General features: G+C 32.0%; 1 protein-coding gene across 1 annotated transcript; it reads left to right on the top strand.

Moving 5' to 3' along the window:
• The first annotated feature begins 4,510 nt into the window (after positions 1–4,510).
• LOC124369716 lies at positions 4,511–15,156 on the top strand. The gene is made up of 3 exons (XM_046827772.1): positions 4,511–4,642; positions 9,953–10,018; positions 14,782–15,156. The coding sequence occupies exons 1-3, from the start codon at positions 4,511–4,513 to the stop codon at positions 15,154–15,156; spliced, it is 573 nt and encodes a 190-aa protein (XP_046683728.1).
• The last annotated feature ends 393 nt before the right edge of the window (positions 15,157–15,549 follow it).

The following is a 15,549-nucleotide window of genomic DNA, read 5'->3' as shown; positions in this document are numbered from 1 at the left end:
TGATCAGCTTGACCACAATTTATTTGTTTATCTTGTTACTACGCAGAACTTTGTCTATTTAATGTTTGCTGCGTATCTTATAGCTTCCAAGATCCTTTCGATGTGCTGAAAATGTGAGACACACTGTATTACTCGTTTTACTTATTATTGCAGTACAGACAGAAATAAAATATTTAATTGAAATGTATTTAAACAGAATTAATAGTAAACAGTAATTAATAAATTAACAATCACGTGAACGCCATAAAGAGTATTGAACAATTTAAACTTTAAAGTGAAGTGTGTATTTTTCCCTATTGCTTATTCTATTTATAAACATTAAAATTTTTGTAAGGCATAAGTAGTTTAGATTACTAATGTATCATGTGTGTATTAATAATCTTAACCTTCAGAGCTGATATTACTGATTTATCATAACACTCTGGTGTTATATATTTGACTTTATACTTATGACGGCTGACGTTATAAGCGACCAGACTTATTTAGAGAAACATACTTCTAATGCCCTAATCCTGAAAATGGCTTTTCTGATATCGAAACGTCCTACAAAATTGTCCACATAAACATACTTAAACATAAGGTAATAAACATAAACTATTGACCACGAACCAGCCTAATACAAGTACAACTCTAGATAATAATTAATAAAATAAAAACTGAAATGTTTATAACGTGTAATAAACGCTACTGCTACTTCATCGTTAAACCCAAAAGGTAAAAATTGAATTTATTTATTTTTAGGTTTTAGAAATGTATTTGAATGTACAGGGATTGTAGAATTTCCCGGCCCAGCAGCTATTATACTCGTAATAACATAAATTAATATTAACGGAAAGAGCTCACAGGATTTATCTTGAGTAAAGGACGCCAATTATCCTGAAAGAAATCGCCATACTTGTGCCAAAAGAGTCGGTTTAACTTAGCTACGTTACAACAGCAATCCGGGCGAGTCAGTGAGGTGTTGGACACTAAACGATGAGTGCTGAAAGATTGGAGCAGCGTTTTGGGACTATAAACAATAAACGAGCCTCGCTGTGTTCAGCCGCTTTTACACAAATTTAGGAGGTTTACCAATAACAGCAGACCGGGTATATAGCACTAAAACAATGAGTGCTGAAACATTGGAGGAGCGTTTTGAGATTAAAAAACAATAAAACGGCCTCTCTCTGATTAGCTGATTTTGTAGGAATTCTACTTTCCCTTCTGGTTTTTATATAAACTTTAATTCTATTTATTATAAGTAAACAATTATTATTCTATAATTTTTATGTTTGACCTTTTTCCATAAATAATTTACTAGCTCTTGAATTTAAATAACTCTTATCCTTTATTGACAATAAAGCTATATTAGTAAATGGAATAATATTCAACTTTCTTTTTTATTTATTTATTTGTATTTCCCTACAAAGAAGTGGCAAATCCGCTTTCACTGCTGTAAGTAAAACACTATACAGACAGTTTATAGAGGTGCAAAGTTTAGGATCAAACTCCACGAAACTGCTCCTTTGTACCAATCAAACTTTGTTGTCGGCGTGGAAATGCAGCCTTTGATACATCCCCTTCTGTTTATCCTCTACTTCTAAAGAACATATCCAAGATCTTCATCTATGTATGTGGTGCTAAGCTTGATACAAATAACAATACTGCATTAGCTACGTTTCCTCAATTGAAAACACTATAAGGACAGTTTATACAGGTGCAAAGTTTAGGATCAAACTCCACGAAACTGCTCCTTTGTACCGATCAAACTTTGTTGTCGGCGTAGAAATGCAGCCTTTGATACATCTCCTTCTGTTTATCCTCTACTTCTAAAGAACATATCCAAGTTCTTCATCTATGTATGTGGTGCTAAGCTTGATACAAATAACAATACTGCATTAGCTACTTTTCCTCAATTGAAAACACTATAAGGACAGTTTATACAGGTGCAAAGTTTAGGATCAAACTCCACGAAACTGCTCCTTTGTACCGATCAAACTTTGTTGTCGGCGTGGAAATGCAGCCTTTGATACATCTCCTTCTGTTTATCCTCTATTTCTAAAAAACATATCCAAGTTCTTCATCTATGTATGTGGTGCTAAGCTTGATACAAATAACAATACTGCATTAGCTACTTTTCCTCAATTGAAAACACTATAAGGACAGTTTATACAGGTGCAAAGTTTAGGATCAAACTCCACGAAACTGCTCCTTTGTACCGATCAAACTTTGTTGTCGGCGTGGAAATGCAGCCTTTGATACATCTCCTTCTGTTTATCCTCTACTTCTAAAGAACATATCCAAGTTCTTCATCTATGTATGTGGTGCTAAGCTTGATACAAATAACAATTCTGCATTAGCTACTTTTCCTCAATTGAAAACACTATAAGGACAGTTTATACAGGTGCAAAGTTTAGGATCAAACTCCACGAAACTGCTCCTTTGTACCGATCAAACTTTGTTGTCGGCGTGGAAATGCAGCCTTTGATACATCTCCTTCTGTTTATCCTCTATTTCTAAAAAACATATCCAAGTTCTTCATCTATGTATGTGGTGCTAAGCTTGATACAAATAACAATTCTGCATTAGCTACTTTTCCTCAATTGAAAACACTTAAGAAAATAAACAACAACAAGTATTGTTTAAGTATTGTTGAATGAATAAATAATGTAAGTTTAACTCAAACATGATTTAAATGTCTTTTTTTACATTTATATTTTTTATTCTAGTTTTGGAAGAAATTGAATCTGGAATAATCATCCACCACTGCTAGTTTATTTCTTAGATTTGGACTCTTTTTCCATGGCAATTAGTTTCAATTAATAAGCACACATTCTTATATTAATTAATTTTACATATAAATAACACAGCACTTGGAAAGTTGTATATATATATATATATATATATATATATATATATATATATATATATATAAATCAATATATACATATACATATATATATATATATATTTATGTATATGAAAACAAGATGTTGTTTATTCTTGAAATCTATATAAGATCTTATCAGCAGTATTGTTATTTATTAGCGCACTTTGTACACTTAAAAATGCTTAAATATCTTCTAAGCTTTACACATTACAAAATTTAATTAGTTGAAAACTTAACTTACATGAACATAACTATCCCAAATGAATTAAAGTCATATCATTGTTTGATTACTTCCAAATATTTGTACCAGTATTAGATACTTTCATAATTTTATAAAATCATCAAGTAAATACAAGTATAATTGGTACTCTAAACACATTATTAGATTTGCGATATTTCTAGCTTTTAAAAGAGCCTTACTAACTTAGCCAGCGCACTGAGATACTTGACCTTAAACATATCTTGTATTTGGAATGAAACAGACATACCAAATATATTACGATTCTTCTCTTATATTAGACTGAACCAAATCCACTTACAACTGATACTTTCTCGGTCTATGAAACTTTCAGCTAACAGTTAGGTAGATAGGGTTATGCCACGATAGTGTTTTAAGGGTGAGGCAAATCCGAAAATTGAGAAACTTCTAGGAATGGAATTTACGCTATTATAGGTCTGCAACTGTTACAGGCCCTTGAAGCAAAGATGATAAAAAATAACGTATATTATTTAAATTATGATGTATTGTATGAGACTTGCGTTGTTATAATGAGGTACTCGAGCATAGGCTAAATAAACACGTTGTATATACTTCTCATTCCTTATAACCTGTGACAATGGCACAGTGTACCAGATACGGCGGTTATCGATGTATTGTATGAGACTTGCGTTGTTGTACTGAGGTACAATAAACACGTTGGATATACTTCTCATTCCTTATAACCTGTGTCAATGGCACAGTGTACCAGATACGGCGGTTATCGATGTATTGTATGAGACTTGCGTTGTTATACTGAGGTACAATAAACACGTTGGATATACTTCTCATTCCTTATAACCTGTGTCAATGGCACAGTGTACCAGATACGGCGGTTATCGATGTATTGTATGAGACTTGCGTTGTTGTACTGAGGTACAATAAACACGTTGGATATACTTCTCATTCCTTATAACCTGTGTCAATGGCACAGTGTACCAGATACGGCGGTTATCGATGTATTGTATGAGACTTGCGTTGTTGTACTGAGGTACAATAAACACGTTGTATATACTTCTCATTCCTTATAACCTGTGTCAATGGCACAGTGTACCAGATACGGCAGTTATCGATGTATTGTATGAGACTTGCGTTGTTGTACTGAGGTACAATAAACACGTTGGATATACTTCTCATTCCTTATAACCTGTGACAATGGCACACTGTACCAGATACGGCGGTTATCGGTGTATTGTATGAGACTTGCGTTGTTGTACTGAGGTACAATAAACACGTTGGATATACTTCTCATTCCTTATAACCTGTGACAATGGCACAGTGTACCAGATACGGCAGTTATCGATGTATTGTATGAGACTTGCGTTGTTGTACTGAGGTACAATAAACACGTTGGATATACTTCTCATTCCTTATAACCTGTGACAATGGCACACTGTACCAGATACGGCGGTTATCGGAAGATAACAGAATCGCGCAACTTCGAGCGTGCCTGCTGCATGGATGGGAGACCGCTGAGCTGTCCTGTCGTTGCAAGCAGTCCACCTTCCCAGCCATTGGTGGTGGTTCAGGATTCTCCTCGAAGCCGTTGGTCGATAAGTTAAGTATCAGAGAGAGGGTGTCTCAGCACTTACTTCCCTGGTAAAATAAGACATTCATTGACTTTGGACTATCTTGTCATATCAGATGCTCAAGCACCCGTCAGGCAAAGAGCTAGTCTCCCTTGTTTAAATCATCAAGGCAGTTTTCTGAGATTAATGTTTAATTGGCTGAGCGTTGTGCCGGAGTCCAAATCTGTGTTCATATTCACTAACTAAAACATTATGTCCTAATATTATTTGCTAGCCCTCTAAACACATAATCCAGTAAATACCAATTTTTTTACTTAAATATTTCTTTAATTGTTGATTATTAAATACATACCATCGATGTTTAAGAGTTGAATCTAATACATTTTTGCCAAGGTGTACGAGTAGACTAAATGTATTTTCAGCTTTATGGTGACGAGTATATGTAACGCCTACTCAGAAAATTTTGTAGCTTTATAGCCACATTTCAAAACTTCAAAACAGTCATGCTTTGTAAGAATTTGTATTGTTCAAGAAACGTGGTTTATTACGGACCGAATCCCTAGCAGAATCACTCTTTGTCATCTCAACCTCTCTGCAGTGAATCTCGAACCCCCCACTTGTGCTACTATATTCAAAAGTAGCTATTGTTAGAGAAAAGTATTTATTAAATATTCTTAATTCAAAAACTGTTATTTGTTGTGGTTCATTGTACAGTATTATTGTTTTACGTAAATCTTGAAGTTTTTTAGTATTCAATAAAAACCGTGAACAAAGGAGTGTTTAGATACCTACAATCGGTTCGCACGGTGTATATACGGCTTGTAACCAGGAATAGTACAATTCTAATGAAAGTAAATGTGAGTAACAACGGTATAAAGACGAAGGTTTAAACATGACGATATCTCTTTGAAAGGGAATGAGATTTTGATGCTGTGTGGTTGGCGGACTTGTTCGTCAGCCCTACCCACAACCCACAAAGGCGAGCATTCCCTTTATGTTGTGGCATTTCGCAATTACAAAGTTCTGCACTGGTAACACGTGTAAGATATGGTGAATGATAATTCACTGAGTATTCAGTTGCGCTTAACTGTTACCAAGGTGAGGTACTATTCAGTTCTGAGCAGTTGACTTGATAATACAGACTTCATATAACATGTATTATATTATGTTATAAGACATTATTGGCTGAGCGTTAACGAAGCCTATCACTCGTAAAACTGGAAAATGTTCATTTCTGTCTGCATGTCCTTCTCGAAAACGAACTTATCTATAGACCTAAAACTATGCACAAGCTTTATTCGATATGACCAATTCTGAGGTCGATAATAGTGCATATCAACTAATATGGGACTTGGCTGAGCGTTAGGGAATATTTTTACATTGGTCTTATGGGTAACCATGATAGCAACCAGAAAATAGAGAATAAATAAATTTTTAAACTTATAAAATACACTCAAAAGTGATTTTATGAATGAAATTAACACGTGCTTGTAATTTTTTATTCATAGAGTATAATAAAAATAATAGATGGAAAGTCTTTGTTTAAAACTGACAAGATTTGATTTCAGCGCACACTTACGTTGTAGTACCTTCCCTAGCTCAACGGACCTTTTATTAATTAAATACTGCCATGGAACCCAATGTCATAATACAAAATTTGAATGTATTATGTGCAAGATATCCAGAGAAATGTATTATATTATATTATCAACTAATTTTCAAATAGACAAGAAAGAGTTCTATGATGGTGCATGTCCAACCGTGGACATCCAACATTCTCTTTCAACTTAATAAAGTACAATGAAATACAACTTTGTATTACAGTACGTCACTAAGGTGCTGTTTGTGTTTATTTATAATTAAAAATTAAAATGTTTACTGAAGTCGGGAAATATTGGTTGGAGATATGTACAAAGTCCTCAACCCGACAGGGCATGATGGACAGGATTAGAAATGCAGTTCATTTGGTAATGAAATCTTGTGTGCCGTTGCCTGGTTTGGAACTCGTATTAAAATGTGCATTCAAAATTAACAGTTTGAACACCTATAACGGAACATAACATATTGAATACTCACTCACATAGAATAAAGTAACACAAAACCATTGAATCTGAAGTGGTTACAACTGAATTGGATCAAATATTAAAAAAATATGTAAAATAATAAATATTTAAACACTAAATCATTACTTGTGTAATGTAACCAGGAACCAAGTTAAATCGGTAAAGGGTTTGAAGAGGCATTAACATTCGTAATAAATAATATTATTATTGTAGTATAATACCAGTACGTTTAAATGTCAGCATTATTCTGTAATATAGTCAGTAAATCATGTATGATTCGTATCAAATGTGCAGTCTTCCTATAATAAATATTTAAATGCTTTTTTCAATGTATGTATGTATATTTAGTCGTGCGTTTAAAACCTAACAAGATAAAACCAATTATTTTACTAGAGATGTGATATTTGTTTAGGAATTTTTTGTACTTTTCTTTTAACTATTGGTCTATTAATTTGAGTTAGCAAAGTACTTACATAGGGTTTGTTTTACCTAAGCTACATAAAATATTTCCCTTGAAAACTGTAATAGCCTTTCTTTAGTTACATGGAAAACAATTGCTATTGTAACTAAATATGTATATGTTTTAGGTATCAAGTCTTTTGAATAATAATATCGCCATTTTTAAGCAGAAAAACAATCGGGTAAGCCTCATTGAAGTAAAAAATAATAAAATAATAAATAATGTGTTTACCCTGGATTGAGCAATGTTTAATTACATGGGCAGCCTAATTAACCATATTTGTTAATAAATAAATATTTGTTTATGTATATGTGTGTTTGTGTGTTCGTGTGTATGTGTGTGTGTGTGTGTGTTTTTGTGTGTGTGTGTGTGTGTGTGTGTGTGTGTGTGTGTGTGTGTGTGTGTGTGTGTGTGTGTGTGTGTGTGTGTGTGTGTGTGTGTGTGTGTGTGTGTTGCCGTGTTTGTACGTGTTGTAAAGTTACTCGTATACAGTCGTAATTACGAATATGTTTTCGGATTATCGTGGTTTTGTGTTCTGGTGGTTATGATTGTATCTGTAAACACAATTCCCTATAATGAATATTATACCCCACATCGCAAAGTTCTAATAACTTGTGCACTGCATATACGTATGTGACTTTATATATAACTACACAAATTGACTTACATAGTATTCGCACAACAAGATCAAACGTATAAAAGTGAAATGCAATGCTATAATATACAGTACCTATACTATTTAAAAATATCGGTAGGCCTATAGTGCCACGTAAACTTTCAAATACTGCTACTGATTGATGTAGAAACTAAAAGCAAATATGATTTTCATGAAGTTTAATTCGACAATAAAATCTTATTATAATAAAATTCATATCCTAACCAGTCTTGTTAAAATCAGATGATTACAAATTTCATAATTATAATTTGTAATGCATGGTCTTCAAGGTATAGAGGTTTATGTAAAGTAAAAAATCAAATTTCAATGATTATGTACGGCAAATCTTTAACGGCGATGACACCTTCAAAGTCTTGTGATCAAGGGTATGTGAGCCAGTAAACTACTCCATATAAATCTCCTTGGCTTCAGCACTTTTTTCCCCAATCAGCGCCATGTGTTAAATGGATATCAGCGCACGCCTCATTGCTGTCCATAGCCATCTTATAAATAATTACTAATTTAAGGAAATAAATCGTGTCAGTGATTGCCATTAAAAGCAAAATCCAAATTAAATCATCACAATACTATCTTATTTTTAAACACTTGTTGTGGAGACAACTGATATTATTAGATTTTTAATTAGAAAAACAGCTATTAATGATCCAAAGGCCAATAGTTAAACAAAAATTCAGATCTTGGATCTCTGAGAATATACATTCAGTAATAAAACAGAAACACTCTTAACTAAAATAGGTGTAATTATTTCGTTTTTAAACTGATTTCAACAAACGTGGTTTGATTTTTTCGTCGTTACAGTGAAAAAAATATTATTATTGCACCTATCATTTTAAATTGACAGTTATAGATATGTACAATTTTGAAAACTTTTAAATAGTGCGGTTTAGAAAAAAGACTGATCATATTTCTTTAAATCTAGTAATAATGTTCCCTTGATAACCTTAACATAAATGATCAATTTTATTTTGTTCGCACTAACACATTTTAAAATATAAAAAACATATGCACAGATGCAAGAAACAAAAAAGATATTACTTGAATTTCGTTTCAATTACAAATTTTTGCTTGTCTTTTCTGTATACTATCATATCATGAAGATGTGCCTACTTCTCTTGAAACACCCTAAGTATATCAACTGATAAAATATATTTTAAATTAATTTTATATTGATTTTTTTTATTCATTACGTTTAGATTTTGTTTACCCGTAAACTCGTGGCAAAACCATTAAAAATCATCTTCTGATAACATTTTATTACTTTCATACTGGCCTGATAAGGTAGCAAGCAATTATATATTTCAATACTAAAACCATCAAACAATAGCCGACTGTACTGATATCGAGTGTTATCAATTTTTACGAGCGTATCTGTCTTTTACGACTTATGTCTAAGGAACGGTTATCAATGGTTACGCTAATTAGCCAAAAAACAATGGAAAATCTGTACGCTTGATATCAAAACTGTCACGGGATAAGGTTTTATTTCATATCATTGATTATGATGACTATATAAGACAATATACTTATGATTAAATTCACAGTCTTGGATGATACTCTCAAGATACACCACGTAAGGTAAGAAGTTATGTTGTATAATTTATTTTGTCATACGGAAAATTTAATTTGCAATGCAATAACAATATTTATTTTATATTTCATCTGAACCTATACAGTTTGCTAATAATTTCTTGGATAATCAAAACTAATTTGATGTAAAAGCATTCTGACAATATAATCAAGTAATTCATTTATAGTATATTTTTTATAAATTATTTACTGCAGATGTAAAGAAATTATATGTCAGCGTTATTATAGTTTATTGCTTTATAGGAACGAACATTTCTTATTGAGTTAAATAAATGTAAAATTTCAAATAAATTATAAATTCAAAAATAACGAAGTGGAAAACTAATGTATAGTATGTTATTGTCTGTTATTTACTTGAATTCAATTAATCCCGTACAAAAGAATCTTAACCTAAATATGGTTTAGTAATGGCATTAACTTTTGTATTTGTAGACCATTGTCTATTACAAATTGATATACGTAAATTGAGAATTTAGTTGTTTAACTGTTTAATTATATATAATTTGTTGCAGGAAATGATGTTTAAGAAACTCATCTGTTTCTGCCTGCTAGTAACGATAGTTCGCACCGACTTAACGGTAAAAATAATATGTAATTTATTAAGTATTTAGTTATATATGCTTTTCGTGGCCATACATTTCAATTTAAATACATATTTAGCTTAAAAATATATTTTTTTAATTATATTTCCGTAAATATATCCATAAAAACGCTTGGATAAACATCTAAGAAAATGAAAATTTATGGGAATAGATATTTCTTGATTTTCTATATTAATTCATTTTTTATGCCTTTTACCATTAAATTGAGATGAAAATTTGTTTTAGCCTTACACATAAGTAGAATAAATTACACAGACATAGAAAAAACATTCATACAATTTAAAAATTTGCAATACGTCAAATTTAATTCCCTAGTGAGTTCTTGTTAAATTACCAAGTAACTGAGACTATTCAAAACATAAATTTAAGAAAATCAACAAATAATAAATGATTATTAGTTGACATAATATATATATATATAATTTGTTTGTGTGTGTGTGTGTGTGTGTACACACACACTCACATATATATTCAATATATATATTGTATAATATATGTGTAATCATAATATATATTGATCACTTAAGTAACCTTTAAAACACCACTAAATTAAACAAAACATTCTATCTAGAATCATTGATATGAATCATAATATTCGTCTCATCCAAAAATCTTCTCGTGGATCAGAAGTGAGACAAACGTTGATAAATAAGAGTTCAAAAGCTTGTCCCGAGTAAACTTCTAACTACTTATTTATATTATATAACTGGCTTTACGGGCATTGTGTGTTTGAGAATGAAATATTCGATCTATTGAAATGTATATCATTTCGGTTATTAAAAAATCCTCAGTATTTTTTATACGTTTTTCTGTTTAATAGTCAATATACATACTTGAATGAAAATAGATCGGAAATTTACAAGTCAAAATGAAACACAATTTCGTAGCTAAACCCTGTTTGAGATAACTTAAATTACTTTTAGACTGTTTTAAGTATATCTTATATCTAACAAGATATACCGTCTTTGCATGTTAAATGCATGTTGCATGGTGTTTTGTATGTTAAGGGGAGATGTACGCCCTATACCAGCTCATGTTAATTTTCAAATATTTATGTTCCTTTTTCTCAAGTACTATGATACCTAACGAATTGAAATTTTTAGCACTTCTAAAACATACTATTATACACAAGCCCTGCCACTTTTAAAGATTTCCAATCAATATTTTTGGCTTTAGAAATTTTTTAAGGATACTCAATATTTTTTTCAATTATTTGTTTTTTAAAAAATTTTTATTTTTTTTATATTTTGACCTAGACTTATGAAAGTGGCAGGGATTGTATGAATAGGTACGTTATATATATGATATAAATTTCATGAAGATTTGACAACTAGTTCCTGAGAAAAAGGAAAATTTATGTCAAAAAAGTAAAATTTTCGGTAATTCACAAAACACTTTTATGTAGTATACAAAAATATGATTGAAAAGTAACTTTTAAAACATTCCTGCTTCATAGTCTTGTCCCTTGGCCTTATTATCATCAATTAGTTTCTTCCTCACCATTCTTGCCCGTTTCCTAGCTTGCTTTGTCTCTTCTTCACCAGCTTTTTCGGCTTTCCTCACTCGGTCCTCATCAATCTGACGTAGGGTATAAACACAGTTTTGGCCTAGCTTTATACCTAGATCATTAAACACTTTTATTCTGCCTTGACTTCCTTCATTAAAAGTAATAATACTGTCAAAAACACCAAATCTTAGTGTTTGCAGGCCTACAAAATTTAATTTAGGTATACGCGTCTACAACACAGAATTAAAACTTTCGTTTACATTCTGTGTTTGACCATGGAGACATTTTTTAAGCAGGTCTGGTGAAGCCAATGCTTGGAAAGTTGGTTTGATGGCATCCATCACAGCTTTATCTAATGAATTTTTATGCTCATAAGTTTCATTTTCTTTTATGCATTTCTTATATTTACACCACGAGTCATCGCAGAGATTATGTTGTGGATTCTCGTCAGTTGACAATTTGTGAAAGTATATGGCCCATATATCTTTTTTCATCTTCTCTAAATTGTCTGTATTTCTTCTTATTGCTAGGCCATAATAATTTTGGAGGGAGTCTATAGCTGCATCAGTCAATCTTCCTTTCTTTCCCCCAATTTTCAATCCATCACTCAATACTTTCCCCTTCATTTCTCTCCGTAACTTTCTAAGTCGACCCCCCATTCTTTTCTGAACGTGCCCAACACATTCCAGTTTTTCAATATGAAAATTTGGGCCATATGGTTCAGAATTTACTACTGTTTGAAAACCCTTTGGAATCACCATCTCCCAGGTAATATTTGTATCTTACTTTTCTAGTCATTTCTGTACGAGCAAACACAGCCTTAGCTCCTGCAACTTCCATAGCTCCACTTGACCCGTCAAAATTCTTATCACAAAAATGAGGTTTTGGGTTTTTTGATTCATTTGCATGTATGGCAGTATTTGGTAAGTACTTCTGTATCTAAAATTTTACTAGAGTCAAAACTTGAAACCGACACTACACCGTTCAAAGACGAAAACCCACGTCTTTGCCATGTACCGTCTAAACCAACACTTATGTCTCTGCTCACACTTCCATCTTCAGACTCATTCAATGCCACTGCCTCTTCTGTAGCATCAATCATTGATTGTGTTGCTACTTTCTCTACTGACCTAATAAACAAAGGATTGTAGCGTTCAAATCTCTTAGGAGGGTTAGGTAAATCAAGGATACCGAAAAGCGGTTTTCCGGATATTGATCCTTTCCCTATTGATCTCAGACCATATACTGTTCTGACGTTCACGTCATAAAAGCCATTATTTTTTTCTGATGACCAAAAAATAATACTTATTATTACAGTTACTACATTCAACAAACAGTTTGCAAGCTAGGCCTTCTCTTGCAGCTTCGTCTTCTTTCAAGCTCAAAGAATTTTCTACTTTACAATATTTACACACAGTAGCATGAACCAAAGCTTGACACAAAATATTCATACTTACAATTACATTATTGTGACCAACTATGTCTAAAGTGTTTGGTAATATACCGGTACTTATTTTCCTTCTTGAGGCAGAAAAAGGAGTAGGACGAGGCACTTCCAACACATCACTTTCACGTAATTCACTAACTGCAGCTGAACTATTTACATTACCCGACGATATCCGAGCATACTGATTACCCCGGAAATGTTTTTTCTTTGTTATCTTAGTTGATCGAGGCATATTTGTTATTCTAAAACACAAATGGTATCAATAACTGAGATCTATTTTAAATGTAAACAAACACTACACAAAACAAATACCAGCTGACAAAACACACTAAAGGTTACAAACAACTAACAAGCTACCCAAAGCCAACAAATATAAGAAGTAAACTAAACCAAAGATTAAAAAGAAAAAGAGTAATATTAAAAAGTGCAAGTTATGTATATTAAAATGCTCAAAACAATATCCTATCGTTCAGAACGTCTTCGATACGTCTGACCACGGATCCGTGCGCCCGACTAGCATGTTTATAATTTTTTTTTAGCATATAAATGTAACCCAAATATATATGTATTATATATCACTGAACTCAGAAACATCTATACTTTAAGATAAAAATATAAAAAAATATTAATTTTTTTACAATATAGGCGTACATCTCCCCTTAAGTTAGAACACAATTACACTAATTTTGTAAAGTACAATGATTACCAAATGTGTGAAATCCTGTTGCATAAACAAATCGATAATATACAACTGTAATTAAATAATTGTGTTTCAAATTACATCTTTTATATTAATCCATTTTGTTCAAAATAGAATTATGTAAAAAAGAGAGAAATTTGTCACTATCACTTATATAATTTTAAAACTACTGCCCAGCTAGAATTATCAGTTTCAGCTAGGGTACCTGGATAGGCTACTATCAAACTTACCAACTATAGCTTATATTATTACTATTTTTTCCCACCACTCGAGTAATATAATATACTCAGGCGTATCAAGGTGTATGCAGAATTGTGTGTTTCACTTTAATATTTAATTACTGGGCTTTTGAAATTTTAATTTTGTACGAGTAAATTTGGATAATGTTATTTTTAATGAAATTACCCATATATTAGAGATTCCTGAAAAAATACAAGGTATTTACAGATTCTACAACCATTAATGTATAATTTTGTTGAAACATTTTTAGAAAAACTGTAAGTGAAAAAACAAATTTAGAATTAAGGTATTTAATACTAAACTATGATTCGTAGTATCATGACAGTATGTAATACTAAAATGTTAAAAACAGTTGTAACCACACATTTGGCCGTTTTGTGTAAATCACTTGATAGTTTTAGTTTGCTACATAAATAAACAACTAAAATTTCTGAATTACCAAAAAAAATATTATAACATTTAAGTAAAATTTGACAGTGCTAAAACAATTATTTTTCCATAATTAATTGGAATTGGAATACATATACTAATTTTCTCATTCGATTTGTCTATTTTATCAGTATACAAAAAAGAAATGTTTTGAATTAAAGGTAAGGAAGGGCCATGTGGCCCTAATATTACATCTGTACTCATGTACAAACAAAGAAATTATAATTATGTTTACATAAGCGTGTAGATGATATAGTGTCCACATTTATAAAATTACATTTATTCAAAATATAACCATTATATCAATAGTTGTGTTCATGTAAAATAAGGTAAAACTAGCACTCAAGCATACACTACTACAGTAGACTTGTATAGCACTTACATACACCGAGAATAAATACTTGTATCATTTTCAGGACGAGATCTCCAGCTCCATAGACACAACTCCCACAACATCCAACAGTGTGGTCAAAAATTTAGAAGGATTAAAGAAAGATGGAGCAAACCCTAAGCATAATGGAATTTCTCCTCGCTCTTCGGACTCGCTTTTCGGAATTGGGATCGGTGCAAATCTCCTAGACGTGCATGCAGGTGCAGGTATAGGTCATGGCCGTGGAGGATATGGTGATATGGGCCAAGGGTTTGTTGGCAAACCTGCGGGAGGCAATTATCCACAACAACCCCGGTATCCGCAATTCCCATGGTATCCACAACATCCACGGTACCCTGGATCCATGGAACCACGAATGCTCTTCTACCCAGATTACCCTCCGGATTATGTACGCTTGTAGACTATATGCCTCAAGGAACGCTCACCAGCGAGACCTCCAACCTGTTACCTTCCCCCTTGCACATACATCGATTTCAGTTGGAGATCTCATTGAATAGGGATCTCCCTACATAATTCTTTATTTAGCACTTCTCAAATACATTTTCACTAAATAAAGCATTAGAAATATATCAAAAATTTCAGACTGTTTTCATTGCGCGTACCTAAACTTTTTCCATGTTTCTAATATTAATTATAGCTTATGAGTTACCAGATCAATTCCATTATTATAAATATACTGTAATTAAATCAACAGATAATATAAACTATGTATAATGTATTAGGCACCTTACACTTTTATTTACAAATAGCAAATCTCATTGTGCAAACGAGAAGATATGGCTTCGTACAAAAT

Source organism: Homalodisca vitripennis, chromosome X (genome assembly GCF_021130785.1).
Source record: "Homalodisca vitripennis isolate AUS2020 chromosome X, UT_GWSS_2.1, whole genome shotgun sequence".
Lineage (NCBI taxonomy): Eukaryota > Metazoa > Arthropoda > Insecta > Hemiptera > Cicadellidae > Homalodisca > Homalodisca vitripennis.
Note: the sequence above shows the minus strand (reverse complement) of the source record. Positions and strands in the feature narration are given on the sequence as shown.